The sequence below is a fragment of the Bufo bufo genome, chromosome 6, assembly GCF_905171765.1.
Source record: "Bufo bufo chromosome 6, aBufBuf1.1, whole genome shotgun sequence".
In the NCBI taxonomy this organism is placed as follows: domain Eukaryota; kingdom Metazoa; phylum Chordata; class Amphibia; order Anura; family Bufonidae; genus Bufo; species Bufo bufo.
In genome coordinates this window covers 402,187,254-402,204,442 of record NC_053394.1, presented here as the reverse complement: position 1 = coordinate 402,204,442, position 17,189 = coordinate 402,187,254, and the positions used below count along the sequence as shown (strand labels likewise).

The 17,189-nt window shown below is 40.0% G+C and overlaps 1 protein-coding gene across 1 annotated transcript in view; it reads right to left on the bottom strand.

Moving 5' to 3' along the window:
- Positions 1 to 419: 419 nt before the first annotated feature.
- Positions 420 to 17,189, bottom strand: part of LOC121005775 (zinc finger protein OZF-like) — a 28,447-nt gene continuing 11,677 nt past the window's right edge. The window contains exon 3 of the mRNA XM_040438541.1: positions 420 to 1,805. Coding sequence (XP_040294475.1) covers positions 487 to 1,805 — 1,319 coding nt within the window. The 3' untranslated portion in view covers positions 420 to 486. The remainder of the gene's footprint in view (positions 1,806 to 17,189) is intronic.

Here is a 17,189-nt window from a genome sequence, read left to right as displayed (position 1 = left end):
CTTTTGGGTAAATCATTTTTCACATAAGCTGCATGAAAATGGCTTCTCCCCTGTGTAAGTTCTCTGAAGGAAAACGAGACCTAATTCATCTCCAAACCATTTCCCACATTCAGAACGTGAATATGTATTCTCCCCTGTGTGATTCATTTGATGTCTAAATAAGGTGTGCTTTCTGGAGAAAAAAATTCCCCACATTCTGAACATGGATATGGCTTTTTCCCTGTGTGAGTTCTCAGATGTACATCGAGAGCTGATTTTCTTGGTAAAACACTTTCCACATTCAGAACATGAAAATGGCTTTTCCCGTGTGGACTCTCTGATTATATATATATATATATATATATATATATATATATATATAGAGGTTTGTTTTATATGAAAGCATTTTCCACATTTTGAACATGAAAATGGCTTCTCCCCTGTATGACTTCTTTGATGTACATCAAGAGCTTATTTTTCGGTAAAACATTTTCCACATTGTGAATATTAAAATGTGTTCTCCCCTGTGTGACTTCTCTGATGTACATCAAGATTTGATTTTCTGGTAAAACATTTCTCACATTTTGGACATGAAAATGGCTTCTCCCCTGTGTGAGTTCTCTGATGTCTACAAAGCTTTGCTTTTTGAAAAAACCCTTTCCCACATTCTGAACATATATATTGCTTCTCCCCTATGTGAATTATCTGATGTTTAACAAGATCTTGTTTTCGGTAATAACATTTCCCACATTCTGAACATGAAAATGGCTTCTCCCCTGTGTGAACTCTCTGATGTAGATCAAGAGCCGATTTGTTGGCAAAACATTTCTCACATTCTGAACATGAAAATGGCTTCTCCCCTGTGTGAACTCTCTGATGTATATAAAGGTATGATTTATGATGAAAGCATTTTCCACATTCTGAACATGAAAATGGCTTCTCCCCTGTGTGAACTCTCTGATGTCTACAAAGATATGATTTCATGGTAAAACACTTTCCACATTCTGAACATGAAAATGGCTTTTCCCCTGTGTGACTTCTCTGATGTCTACAAAGAGATGCTTTTTGAAAAAACCCTTTCCCGCATTCTGAACATTTATATTGCTTCTCCCCTATGTGAATTCTCTGATGTTTAACAAGATCTTGTTTTCGGTAATAACATTTCCCACATTCTGAACATGAAAATGGCTTCTCCCCTGTGTGAGTTCTCTGATGGGAAACAAGACCTGATTGATCTCGAAACCATTTCCCGCATTCTGAACATGAATACGGCTTCTCCCCTGTGTGATTCATTTGATGTCTAATAAGGTGTGATTTCCGGAAAAAAGATTCCCCACATTCTGTACATGAAAATGGCTTCTCCCCTGTGCGAGTTCTCTGATGTACATCAAGAGCTGATTTTTTGGTAAAACATTTCCCACATTCTGAACATGAAAATGTGTTATTCCAAGTGTAACTTCTCTGATTTACATCAAGATGTGATTTTCTGGTAAAACATTTTTTATATTCTGGACATGAAAATGGCTTCTTTCCTGTGTGACTTCTGTGATGTACATCAAGATCTGATTTATATTTAAAAAATTTCTCACATTTTGAACATGAAAAAGGTTTTTCACCCATGTGTGGTCTTTGATATTCATCACCCCTTCCAAGATTTTTATTTTGTGTTACAGTCTGTAATGAATCAGATTGAACCTGTTTAAAAGGATCAGATGATGGATCTTTGCAGTTAAGGTCTGTGGAAAAATCTGGGATAATGGCATGTTCTTCATCATCTGCTTTAAAATCTGAAGATAGATTTCCTTCTGAGCTCCTGGTATAGTCATCTGCCAAAAATAAATGATTTTTTTATATTTGAACAATATAACTTTACTATTATAGTGATATTTTATAACATTTATAAAAATAAAAAAAAAGTAGTTTACCATATCATGTTATTGGAAAACTGGCGAAAAAAATTCTCTGTGAGGTGGAATTAAAAAAGAGCAATACTGTCGTTTTTTGGTGGTTTGTTTTTACTGAGTTCTGAAACACATATGTTATTTTATTGTGCGTGTTTGTACTATTACAGCGATACCAAAGTTATATCATTTTTATTTTGCTTTCATAACGAAGCTTTGAAAAAGAAAATCTAATTGTTGCATTGCCATATTCTGACACCCATGATATATTTATATTTCTCTCTACACAGCTGGATGAGGCGTTTATATTTTGTGTGATGAACTATTGTTTTTATTGGTACCATATTGGGTATATATGACTTTTTGATCACTTTCTATTAGCAATAAATATTAAAAAATTTTCATTATTTATTAATTAATATTAATCTATTTGCTTTAAAAAAATATGTAACCAATTTTTAACCCTTTTAAGACCAAGCCATTTTTCACCTTCGTGACCAGGCTTACTTTTGCAAATCTGTCAATTTATGCACAAATAAATTTGGAATACTTTTATTTATCAAAGCCATTGTGAGATCTCGTGACATCTTGTTCCTGAAGTTAGGGGTACATTTGGGTAAATACATTTTAATTTTATATTATAAAAAATCCAAAATTTACTGAAAATGTGCAAAAAAAAAAAAAATCTTCTAAATTTGAATTTCTACGCATTAAAGGCAGATAGTGATACCTCATCACAAAGCTTTCACTTAAGATTCCCTGTATGTATAGTTTATGTATGCATCATTTTGAAAATTTAATTTTTTAGGACGTCAGAAGGCTTAGAATTTAAGAAGCAATTTTTCAACTTTTCTATAAAATGTTCAAAACCGACTTTTTCAAAGGACCAATTCAGTTTTTTGAGGTACTTACATAATAGAAACCATAAATTACCCCATTTTAGAAACTACACCCCTCAAATTACTCAAAACTGGTTTTACAAACTATGTTAACCCTTTAGATGTTCTATTAGAGGTAAAGGAAAATGGAAGTGATATTAAAAATTTTAATTTTTTTTGTGCAGATTTATAATTTTAATAAAATTTTTCCTATAACACGGCAAGGTTTAACAGCAAAATGAACCTCAATATTTATTACTCTGATTCTGTAGTTTACATAAACACCCTATTTATGTTCATAAACAGCTGTATGGGCGCACGGCAGGGCGCAGAAGGAAAGGAGCAACATATGTTTTTTGGAGAGCAGATTTGCTGGAATGTCTTTTGGGTGTCGTGTCATATTTGAAGGCACACTAAGGCACCCCTACAGTAGAAACTCCCCAAAAGTGACTTCATTTTGGAAGCTACACCCCTCAAAAAACTCATTGAGGGGTTTACTGACCACTTTTACCTCAGAGGCGTTTCATAATATTTAGGAACACATGACTGTGAAAATGAAAAATTTTATTTTTTTTTTTACAAGAAAAAGCCAAAAATTTTCACTTTAACAAGGGATAACAGGAGAAAATGCACCCCATAATGTGTTACCTATATTCTCCTGAATATAGCAACACCCCATATGTGGTCGTAAACTGCTGTATGAGCGCATGGCAGAATTTAAAAAGAAAGGAGCGGCATCTGCATTTTTGAATTTGCTGAAATAGAATTTAAAGGGGTTATCAGAGTTATGAAAATAAAAAAAACTTATAAAACTCATCAGGACATACATATATATTAGTTAAGCGTGATTTCTTAAGAGAAAAACCCATACTTACACCTTTGCATGGTTCTGTTATTATTGGTTTGTTTACATGCTGCAGTAAAGCTGTGGGGGCGTGTAAGAACAATGACTAAGCTCTCCTTCATAAATATTTAAGGGTGTGAATAATCTGCCCTTCCCCGCCCCCTGCTCTGCACATCCTAACTTTGCATTAAAAAAAGCAGTCACATGATCATCTCCTAGCTCACACAGACAGAAGATCTTCCAGGTACATTGCAGATACTCTATATATAGGGGCAGTGGTAGTTAAGAACACCACAGACTACCTTAATGAGATTTTTAGGCAACTAAGTGATACCAATGTATACCGTAAACTTGCAGGGAATCCAAAATTTGATATCCTTAGGCGCATAAGGGGCATTTTAGATCAAGCTATGGAAGAGGGCATCATTGATAAGAAGTTATATTATTTTTTGTATGTGGATCGCCCTAGCACCCCAGTACTGTAAGTACTACCAAAAATTCACAAGTCCCTCACATCACCTCCTGGTTGCCCGATCGTTTCGGGAGTTGATTCTCTCTTCTCCCAAATAGCGATATTTCTAGATAGAATCCTGGCCCCCCTTTGCAAGTTCAGCGAAATCCTTTGTACAGGATACTACTCACTTTCTGAATATCATTGGGGATATCCATCTCCCTGAGAGAGAGTCATATTAGCATCATTCGATGTAGTAAGTCTCTACACTTCCATCTCCCACAATCGGGGTATGGATGCAGTTGCAAAGTGTTTAAATAGTGTTTATGATTTCTTTACCTGAGGTTGTACTCACCTGCAACTATTTCATGTTCTAAGACAGTTTTTATGTTCAATTACGGGGGACCGCTATAGGGACTAATATGGCGCCAAATTATGCGAATACCTTTATGGCACACATGGGAGGAGGAGTATGTCTATGTGAGCCACCACTTCAGGCATGTCCTGGGGTGGTGGCGTTACATAGACGACATTTTCCTCCTCTGGACTGATACACCATCGATATTATGTGATTTTAGGGATTTACTTAATCAAATAGATCCAGATGTACAATTTACATTAGTCTCATAGGACACTGAATTACAATTCCTGGATGTGACGGTCAGAAGGATTGATAACCACCTGCAAATGGACCTTTTTGTTAAACTTACCGACAAAAATACGCTGCTTAGATACGATAGTAATCATCTAAAATCCCTGCCCCTAAGTCAGTTCTTACGTGTAAGAAGGATTGTAGATACTGAAAAACACAGATACAGGACAGATTGATGGACATAGGGACAAAATTTAGGAAGAGAGGGTACCCTAAAATCTTGTGGACACATGTGTACAAAAAAACTTTGCCCTTCCAAGGGAATCTTTATTACGGAGCACAGGGACATCATCTCCCAAATTCAACCGTATTCCTTTTGTCTAAAAGTAATCTAATATGTGATATTTTGAGGAAACATTGGCCCATTTTGGGCAGAAACTTCAAACACATGCTGGAATTTAATAATCCTCCTTTATTGTCCTATCGCCGCACACAGAATCTTAAAGACCTACTTGTACGTGCGGATGTAGGCACAACTAAACGCACATTTTGCGGTTACTTTGGTGCCACTAAGACAGGATGTCACCCATGCTATAACTGTGTAAATTGTCCCCTGATGCAAAGGGACCCCACCTTCACACATCCAGTAACCGGGACAGTATATAAGATATTAAACCTGACAGGGCACACCTGTGAAGTGAAAACCATTTCAGGGGACTACCTCTTGAAGCTCATCAAGAGAATGCCAAGAGTAATCAAAGCAAAAGGTGGCTACTTTGAAGAACCTAGAATATGACATATTTTCAGTTGTTTCACACTTGTTTGTTATGTATATATTTCCACATGTGTTAATTCATAGTTTTGATGCCTTCATAGTCATGAAAATAAAGAAAACTCTTTGAATGAGAAGGTGTGTCCAAACTTTTGGTCTGTACTGTATATATATATATATATATTTACTAAGCTATATCTATATACATATATTGATGAAGCATATGTATATAGAGATATAGATCACTATATATATACACTGCTCAAAAAAATAAAGGGAACACTTAAACAACACAATGTAACTCCAAGTCAATCACACTTCTGTGAAATCAAACTGTCCACTTAGGAAGCAACACTGAGTGACAATCAATTTCACATGCTGTTGTGCAAATGGGATAGACAACAGGTGGAAATTATAGGCAATTAGCAAGACACCCCCAATAAAGAAGTGGTTCTGCAGGTGGTGATCACAGACCACTTCTCAGTTCCTATGCTTCGTGGCTGATGTTTTGGTCACTTTTGAATGCTGGCGGTGCTTTCACTCTAGTGGTAGCATGAGACGGAGTCTACAACCCACACAAGTGGCTCAGGTAGTGCAGCTTATCCAGGATGGCACATCAATGCGAGCTGTGGCAAGAAGGTTTGCTGTGTCTGTCAGCGTAGTGTCCAGAGCATGGAGGCGCTACCAGGAGACAGGCCAGTACATCAGGAGACGTGGAGGAGGCTGTAGAAGGGCAACAACCCAGCAGCAGGACCGCTACCTCCGCCTTTGTGCAAGGAGGAACAGGAGGAGCACTGCCAGAGCCCTGCAAAATGACCTCCAGCAGGCCACAAATGTGCATGTGTCTGCTTAAACGGTCAGAAACAGACTCCATGAGGGTGATATGAGGGCCCGACGTCCACAGGTGGGGGTTGTGCTTACAGCCCAACACCGTGCAGGACGTTTGGCATTTGCCAGAGAACACCAAGATTGGCAAATTCGCCACTGGCACCCTGTGCTCTTCACAGATGAAAGCAGGTTCACACTGAGCACATGTGACAGACGTGACAGAGTCTGGAGACGCCGCGGAGAACGTTCTGCTGCCTGCAACATCCTCCAGCATGACCGGTTTGGCATTGGGTCAGTAATGGTGTGGGGTGGCATTTCTTTGGAGGGCTGCACAGCCCTCCATGTGCTCACCAGAGGTAGCCTGACTGCCATTAGGTACCGAGATGAGATCCTCAGACCCCTTGTGAGACCATATGCTGGTGCGGTTGGCCCTGGGTTCCTCCTAATGCAAGACAATGCTAGACCTCATGTGGCTGAAGTGTGTCAGCAGTTCCTGTAAGACGAAGGCATTGATGCTATGGACTGGCCCGCCCGTTCCCCAGACCTGAATCCAATTGAGCACATCTGGGACATCATGTCTCGCTCTATCCACCAACGTCACGTTGCACCACAGACTGTCCAGGAGTTGGCAGATGCTTTGGTCCAGGTCTGGGAGGAGATCCCTCAGGAGACCGTCCGCCACCTCATCAGGAGCATGCACAGGCGTTGTAGGGAGATCATACAGGCATTTGGAGGCCACACACACTACTGAGCCTCATTTTGACTTGTTTTAAGGACATTACATCAAAGTTGGATCAGCCTGTAGTGTGTTTTTCCACTTTAATTTTGAGTGTGAGTCCAAATCCAGACCTCCATGGGTTGAAAAATTTGATTTCCATTTTTAATTTTTGTGTGATTTTGTTGTCAGCACATTCAACTATGTAAAGAACAAAGTATTTCAGAAGAATATTTAAAGAGGACCTTTCACCAGAAGAAAGCCTCTAAACTGACTATACAGAAGTGTAGAGCGGCGCCCAGGGATCCCGCTGCACTTACTGTTATCCCCGGGCGCCGCTCCGTTCTCCGGTTATAGCCACCGGTATGTTTGTAGTTAGGCTCCACCCACTTGATCCTGCCGCGGTCTTCTTCTCCTATGCTGCAGCGCTGGCCAATCGCAGCGCTCAGCTCATAGCCAGGCTATGATTTGAAACCATGACGGCGCAGTGTTCTACTGACAGTGACCTTTGAAACTGTGGTCCCAGCTCTCTTCATGTCATTGACCAGCTCCTCCCTTGTAGTTCTGGGCTGATTCCTCACCTTTCTTATCATAAGTGATACCCCACGAGGTGAGATCTTGCATGGAGCCCCAGTCTGGGGGAGACTGACAGTAGTCTTTAGCCTCTTCCATTTTCTAACAATTGCTCCAATAGTTGATCTATTTTCACCAAGCTGCTTGGCAATTGCCCCGTACCCCTTTCCAGCCTTGTGGAGGTCCACAATTTTGTCTCTGTTGTCTTTTGACAGCTATTTGGTCTTGCCCATGGTAGTAGTTGGCATCTGACTGACTGTGGGGTGGACAGGGGTCTTTAAAGAGCTCAGACAGGTGCTACTAAGTTAGATTAATGAGTGGAGTAGAGGTGGACTTTTTAAAGGCACAGTAACAGGTCTTTGAGAGACAGAATTCTTGCTGTTTCTCAGGTGTTCAAATACTTATGTTCAGCAGTGCAAGACAAATAAATTCTTTAAAAATCATACAATGCTATTTCCTGATTTATTTTATTTTATTCTGTCTCTAAGCGTGGGAATGCACATAGAATGTGAATTTCAGACCCCTCCATGATTTCTAAGTGGGAGAACTTGCAAAATCACAGGGTGTTTAAATACTTCTGTTCCTCACTGTAATATATATATACAGTGGGATGCGAAAGTTTGGGCAACCTTGTTAATCGTCATGATTTTCCTGTATAAATTGTTGGTTGTTACGATAAAAAATGTCAGTTAAATATATCATATGGGAGACACACACAGTGATATTTGAGAAGTGAAATGAAGTTTATTGGATTTACAGAAAGTGTGCTATAATTGTTTAAACATAATTAGGCAGGTGCATAAATTTGGGCACCACAAAAAAGAAATGAAATCAATATTTAGTAGATCCTCCTTTTGCAGAAATTACAGCCTCTAAAGGCTTCCTGTAGGTTCCAATGAGAGTCTGGATTCTGGTTGAAGGTATTTTGGACCATTCCTCTTTACAAAACATCTTTAGTTCATTCAGGTTTGATGGCTTCCGAGCATGGACAGCTCTCTTTAAGTCACACCACAGATTTTCAATTATCTTCAGGTCTGGGGACTGAGATGGCCATTCCAGAACGTTGTACTTGTTCCTCTGCATAAATGCCTTAGTGGATTTTCAGCAGTGTTTAGGGTCGTTGTCTTGTTGAAAGATCCAGCCCCGGCGCAGCTTCAGCTTTGTCACTGATTCCTGGACATTGGTCTCTAGAATCTGCTGATACTGAGTGGAATCCATGCGTCCCTCAACTTTGACAAGATTCCGAGTCCCTGCACTGGCCACACAGCCCCACAGCATGATGGAACCACCACCATATTTTACTGTAGGTAGCAGGTGTTTTTCTTGGAATGCTGTGTTCTTTTTCCTCCATGCATAACGCCCCTTGTTATGGCCAAATAACTCAATTTTAGTTTCATCAGTCCACAGCACCTTATTCCAAAATGAAGCTGGCTTGTCCAAATGTGCTTTAGCCCACCTCAAGCGGCACTTTTTGTGCTGTGGGCGGAGAAAAGGCTTCCTCTGCATCCCTCTCGCATACAGCATCTCCTTGTGTAAAGTGCGCCGAATGGTTGAACGATGCACAGTGACTCCATCTGCAGCAAGATGATGTTGTAGGTCTTTGGTGCTGGTCTGTGGTTTGACTCTGACTGTTCCTACCATTCGTCGCTTCTGTCTATCCGAGATTTTTCTTGGTCTGCCACTTCGAGCCTTAACTTGAACTGAGCCTGTGGTCTTCCATTTCCTCAATATGTTCCTAACTGTGGAAACAGACAGCTGAAATCTCTGAGACAGCTTTCTGTATCCTTCCCCTAAACCATGATGGTGAACAATCTTTGTCTTCAGGTCATTTGAGAGTTGTTTTGAGACCCCCATGTTGCTACTCTTCAGAGAAAATTAAAAGAGGAGGGAAACTTACAATAGACCCCCTTAAATACTCTTTCTCATAATTGGATTCACCTGTGTATGTAGGTCGGGGGTCACTGAGCTTACCAAGCCAATTTGAGTTCCAATAATTAGTTCTAAAGGTTTAAAATGACAACAGTGCCCAAATTTATGCACCTGCCTAATTTTGTTTAAACAATTATAGCACACTTTCTGTAAATCCAATAAACTTAATTTCACTTCTCAAATATGACTGTGTGTGTCTCCTATATGATATATTTAACTGACATTTTTTATCGTAACAACCAACGATTTATACAGGAAAATCATGCCCAAACTTTCGCATCCCACTGTATATATATATATATATATATATATATATATATATATATATACTAGCTGAAGGACCCTATGATTGTGTGTGTCGTTAAAAGATATCAACATTATCCACTATAACAGTGACATTGTTATGGAATATAATGGACCCTTGCTTGTCACTTACAAAATGGTGTCTGTCCCAGAGACAACCCCCAGTATGCATTCTATGATTGAAACTATTTGCAGCGAAAACTTGAAATTCCTCTTAACCCCTTAAGGACTCGGCCCTATTTCACCTTACGGACTTTTTTTTACAAATCTGACCAGTGTCATTTTAAGTGCTGATAACTTTAAAACGCTTTGACTTATCTAGGCCATTCTGAGATAGTTTTTTTCGTCACATATTGTACTTCATGACACTGGTAAAATGAAGTAAAATCATTTTTATTTATAAAAAAAATACAAAAAATTTCTCTACTTCTATAATACATAGTAATATCTCCAAAAATAGTTATTACTTTACATTCCCCATAGGTCTACTTCATGTTTGGGTCATTTTGGGAATGATATTTTATTTTTTGGGGATGTTACAAGGCTTAGAAGTTTAAAAGCAAATCTTGAAATTTTTCAGAAATTTAAAAAAAAACAAACTATTTTTAGGGACCAGTTCAGGTCTGAAGTCACTTTGCGAGGCTTATATAATAGAAACCACCGAATAATGACCCCATTCTATAAACTACCCCCTCAAGGTATTCAAAACTGATTTTACAAACTTTGTTAACCCTTTAGGTGTTCCAAAAGATTTAATGGAAAATAGAGATACAATTTCAAAATTTCACTTTTTTGGCAGATTTTCCATTTTAATAATATTTTTCCAGTTACAAAGCAAGGATTAACAGCCAAACAAAACTCAATATTTATGGCCCTGATTCTGTAGTTTACAGAAACACCCCATATGTGGTCGTAAACTACTGTACGGGCACACGGCAGGACGCAGAAGGAAAGGAATGCCATACGGTTTTTGGAAGGCAGATTTTGCTGGACTGTTTTTTTTTGACACCATGTCCCATTTGAAGCCCCCCTGATGCAACCCTAGAGTAGAAACTCCATAAAAGTGACCCCATCTAAGAAACTACACCCCTCAAGGTATTCAAAACAGATTTTACAAACGTCGTTAACCCTTTAGGTGTTCCACAAGAGTTATTGGCAAATGGAGATGAAATTTCAGAATTTCAATTTTTTGGCAAATTTTCCATTTTAATCCATTTTTCCCAGTAACAAAGCAAGGATTAACAGCCAAACAAAACTCAATATTTATGGCCCTGATTCTGTAGTTTACAGAAACACCCCATATGTGGTCGTAAACAGCTGTACCGGCACACGGCAGGGCACAGAAGGAAAGGAATGCCATACGGTTTTTGGAAGGAAGATTTTGCTGGACTGTTTTTTTTGACACCATGTCCCATTTGAAGCCCCCCTGATGCACCTCTAGAGTAAAAACTCCAAAAAAGTGGCCCCATTTTAGAAACTATGGGATAGGGTGGCAGTATTGTTGGTATTAGTTTAGGATACATATGATTTTTGGTTGCTCTATATTGCACTTTTTGTGAGGCAAGATAACAAGAAATAGCTGTTTTGGCACAGTTTTTATTTTTTGTTATTTACAACATTCATCTGACAGGTTAGATCATGTGATATTTTTATAGACCAGGTTGTCACGGATGTGGCGATACCTACACAATGATTTCATTTTTGAAGCAAAAAAAAAAATCATGTTTTAGTGTTTCCATAGTCTGAGAGCCATAATTTTTTCAGTTTTTGGGCGATTACCTTGGGTAGGGTATGATTTTTGCGGGATGAGAGGACTGTTTTATTGGCACTATTTTGGGGTGCGTGTGGTCATGTGATATTTTTATAGAGCCGGTCATTACGAACGCGGCAATACCTAATATGTATACTTTTTTTTATTTATGTAAGTTTTACACAATAACAGCTTTTTTAAAACAAAAAAAATGATGTTTTGGTGTCTCCATATTCTGAGCCCTATGTTTTTTATTTTTTGGGCGATTGTCTCAGGTAGGGGCTAATTTTTTGCGGGATGAGGTGACGGTTAGATTGGTACTATTTTGGTGGGCAAACGCCTTTTTGATCGCTTGCTGTTGTACTTTTTGTGATGTAAGGTGACAAAAAAAGGTTTATTTAGCAGTTTTTATTTTTTACGGTGTTCATCTGAGGGATTAGGTCATGTGATATGTTTATAGAGCCGGTCGATACGGACGTGGCGATACCCAATATGTATACTCCCCCCCCCCCCCCTATTTTTTACCAATTTTTTTAAACTTTATTTGGGGAAAATGCCGTTTTTGTTTATTTTTACTTGAAACTTTAAATTTTTTTTGGGGGGAAACCTTATTTTTTCAACTTTTTTTTTTCACTTTATTTTTTGTCCCACTTTGGGACTTGAACTTTTGGGGGTCTAATCCTTTACAATGCATTCCAATGCTTCTGTATTGGAATGCATTGGCTGTATGAGTAATACTGTGTGTATTACTCATACAGCTTCCGGCCTGTGAGATCCAGGGGGGTGGATCTCACAGGCTCGTCACCGGAAGGCAGCGCGATGCCTTCCTTAGGCATCGCGCTGCCTTCCATGCCATCGGGTCCCCCCCACAGCCGCATGGGGACCCGATGGCACCGCCGACCACCGCCGCCGCACCAGGTAAAAGCTGCAAACCTGTCTGAATTGACCTACGGTTTGCGGCGACCACCGATACGGGGGGGGGGGTCACTTGACCCCCCCGGCGTTGTGACAGGATGCCCGCTGAATGATTTCAGCGGGCATCCTGTCACAATTAACCCCCGCCGCACCGCAATCTACTTTTAAACTTAGGACGTACCGGTACGTCCTGAGTCCTTAAGGACTCGGCAAACGTGACGTACCGGTACCTCCTAAGTCCCTAAGGGGTTAATCTATCATACAGATGCCTTAAACTTATTTACTGTTTACATTCCTTCTTGCTAAAAGACCAATCATGTGAGCCCACTCCTCCCACTAATATGGAGGGTATATAATGTGAAGCCCCACCTAAAAAATTAGTTATGCTTTGACCTTATCTAGAGCATCAGTGTTATTTCTCTCGCCGTGCATGCACATATCTATCCATCTAATTTGGAGCAGTGCATCAACCTACCTGACCATTGATCAGAACCAGAACATCTACAGCACCCCGCCCCCTTAACAGTGACCTCCATAGCCCCCCACCCCTTAACACTGACCCCCCCACCCACAGTGCCCCGTCCCTTAAAATTGGACCTCCACAGCAGCCCACCCCCTAAACTTTGACCTTTATAGCAGCATTGCCCTTTAACAGTGAGTTTCATAGCACTTAATTACATTGATTGATTATTAATTATATGTACCTCTATAAATATGCACATGGCACTATTTTACTTTGTTAATGCTTGAGAAAGGTCCCAGCAAATGGACCGAAACATCACTGTCTGGTGAATAAAAAGAAACTACTTGGATTGTGTTTAACCCCTTGTGTTCCCCATAGGGACAGTGTGTTGCCAGGAGGGTTGGCGCTGCTGTAAGTGTGTTATTTAGATAGTTTGTGGGGTGGAATTGTAATTGTGTATTATGTTGTGTTAGTGTAGTTTAGGTGTATTGTAGTGTGTTTACTGTATTGCGGTGTATATATTTAGAGTTGACTAGGAGCAGAACACCATATGTGCGAAGTCTGCGCTCCTCAACATACAAGCCCAACGGCTTAGGTAGGTTTAGCGTAGGACCTGCCTGACCTGAGACCACCCTGGTGCTGGGTAGGTGGGCACAGATGTGTTTTGATCAAAATATATTGGCTAAGAGTCTCAGATTTTATTTCATCAGAGTGAGGGCTTGGTCCATATATAATACTTGCATCTATTTTGTTAGTGCATTATTTATCTTTTTTTCTGTGATTTTTTTCGTGAATGTGGCCAGGGACATCCGCATATTTATTTATCATACAGTGCAGGATGTTTTTTATCTTTGTTTTTTCTGTGATATTTGGTCTTATATATATTTATAACCATTGATATAAATATATATATATATTAGAATTTATAGACTGTAGACTTGTATTTGTTTAATAAATTATTTTATTGTTTAATACGCAGTTTATATTCTTTTGTGGTCGCCGCTGTAATAATCCATCGCACATAGTTAGAGGTAAAGCAACAAGGTAGTTAGTATTTATTGTATAAAAAGGCGGAGTCATCAATAGACGACTCATGCCTATTTATGAATATTAATTATTGACATTAACTCCAAATATTAATAATTCATATTTCCTTTAACAGTCGGCATACAGCTGACACTCGCTGCTGATAGCGGCAGCTCAGGAACAGAGCCTCCGCCATCAGATACAGCAGGGGGACCGCACAAGGGGGCAAAGATGAGGGCCGGGGACATGGATGGAGATAGGTGGGCACAGACAGAGCACAGCCGGCAAAGTTGGAGGCAGGGCGCACAGATGGGGGCATGGAGCATATAGTGCCTGATTTCAGGATCTGATCTGCAGAGTGCAGATCAGAGGCTGAAACCGGCACTTTTACACTGCCGAGATCCGATTGGTTAGTCGGCACAGACTAACCAATCGGAGCGACCACTGGGAAGGGGCCTCTCTAATTGGTCCTTTGATGGCATTACTGGACTCTACACTGTCCATGACAGTGGCAGTGGAGGCCAGAAGCTTTAATACAAGCGCTTTACAGAGCTTGGATTAAAGAGCTGTCATAACGTTTCTATACGTGCTATCTGCATGGTGTATGTGCAGATAGCACGTATATAGCCGTATGACAGTCGTGAAGGGGTTAAAAACATTATTTACTTGTATTTGTTGTCCCCCTAGGGAACTTGAACATTCGATTGCTTATACCAGTAGTTCTGAAAGGTTTCATGCCAAATACCCCCTAGTGACAAGTAGGGTTGAGCAATATACCGGTATCCACGATATACCGCGATATTAAAAAGCGGCGATATTACCGTTTCCGAAAAACCGCAGTATTTAATGACGTCATAGGAGTGGTTGCATGTGTGCTGACCTACTTCTAAAAAGTCCGATTCCACCTGCTTATATTCCCCGGTCACTGGCCTCTGCCTCCTGCATTACCACTAGCACGCGGAGGGATGAACCTGGCTGCAGGGACAAGCAGGCTTTTTTTTTTCTTCACTTTATATAAACCTGTGATGGCAACTTTACCAAGACTTTGTACAAACATTAAAGAGGACCTTTCATGGGTCCAAAGAATATGAACTTAGTAGCAGGCTGCATAGAGCGGCGCCCAGGGATCTAAGTGCACTTATTATTCCTGGGAGCCGCTCCGTTCGTCCACTGTGGCCCCTGGTAATTTCTCAACATTCGGTGAAAGTAGGAGGAGACGCCAGTGTCTCTCCTTCTCCCTGACAGCATCGCTGACCAATCACAGCGCAGAGCCAGGGAGAAAAAAAACCTCCCTGGCTCTGAGCTCTGCGCTGTGATTGGACAGTGCAACGTCTCCTTGTGGCTGCCCCATACAGTATAATGTCTCCTTTTGACCCCAAGTGTTTTTTTCTGCTAAATGGGTATTTATCGCGATATATATATATAGTTATCGCAATAAATTTCTTAATATCGTTATCGTGGGATATTTTTGATATCGCCCAACCCTAGTGACAAGAAGTTTGAGCCAGGTATCTCAAGGAAGAAAACAATGCTTCTACCCCAGGCCCATTTTCACCTTCCTGCCCAGGCCAATTTTTGCAAATCTGACATGTGTTACTTTATGTGGTAAAAACTTTGGAACACTTTTACTTATCCAAGCCATGGTGATGGGGACGCTTCAAGTTAAAATATACCATCGGATTGGAGAAAACTCGGATCCGATGGTATATTAATAGGGACTCCTGACTTTACATTGAAAGTCAAAGGGGGACGGATCCGTTTGCAATTGCACCATATTGTGTCAACGTCAAACGGATCTGTCCCCATTGACTTGCATTGTAAGTCAGGATGGATCCGTTTGGCTCCGCACGGCCAGGCGGACACCAAAACGCTGCAAGCTGCGTTTTGGTGTCCGCCTCCAGAGCGGAATGGAGGCAGAACGGAGCCAAACTGATGCATTCTGAACGGATCCTTATCCATCCATTCAGAATGCATTGGGGATGAACGGATCTGTTCGGGGCCGCTTGTGAGAGCCCTCAAACGGATCTCACAAGTGGAACCCCAAACGCAAGTGTGAAAGTAGCCTAAGACTGTTTTCTAGTGACACATTGCACTTCATGTTATTGGTAAATTTGAGTCGATATGTTTCACATTATTTATATATTTTTTTTAAAAATAATATATATTGAAAATTTACCCCAAAATTTAGAAAAATTCGCAATTTTCTAAATTTGCATTTCTCTTCTTTTAAGACAGATAGTGATACCTCTTGAAATAGTTCTTACTTTACATTCCTCATATGCCTAATTTATGTTGGCATCATTTTGTAAATGTTATTTTATTTTTTTGGGCTGTTAGATGGATTTGAATTTTAGAAGCAATTTTTAAGACAATTTCAAAAGCCTGCTTTTTAAAGGACCAATTCAGTTATGAAGCGACTTTGAGGGGCTTACATCATAGAAACCATAAAGTATGCCATTTTAGAAACTACTCCCCTCAAGTTATTCAAATATAATTTTACTAACTGTGTTAATCCTTTAGGTGTTCCACAAGAATTAAAGCAAAATAGAGGACAAATTTCACTTAACCGCCAAACAAAAGTCAATATTTATTACCCCGATTCTGCAGTTTACAGAAACATCCCATATGTGGCCGTAAACTGCTGTATGGGCGCATGGCAGGGCTCTAAAGGCAAGGAGCAACAAACGGATTTTGGAGGGCAGATTTCACTGGGATCATTTTTGAGGTGCTATGTTGCTTTTCAGGACCCCCTAATACAAAAACAAATAGTTTCTTTACGGTATTTATCTGATGGGGTAGATCATGTGATATTTTGATAGAGCCGGTGGTCATGGACACTGCAATACCTAATACGTTTATTTATTTATTTATTTTTGTGAAAAATAGCTTAATGAAGGGAAACTGGCATACAGCTCCTGTGCCTGCCCCATAATCATGACATTACTATTCCAATTTGCGGGAAGTTACCACTGTGATGTACTATTTCATCAAATATTGGGAAGGGGTTAAACAGCAGACACGTCTGGGCCTAATGTCTGGTATCCGCAATTACAATTGCAGACATGCCGTAGTCAAATGTGACCAAAGTATCTGGAAGATAAAAAAAAATAAAATGAGAACACATGCTCCAGGGCCTGCAACGGCTCCCCTAGTGACGATTGAGGAAGCCGTTCACTTTCTGTAGCAGTCCAGCCCCTCTAGTGATTTCAAGGCTGTCACAGAAAAAGAAGACAAACATTTTTTTAAAACATAAAATGTAAAAAAAATATA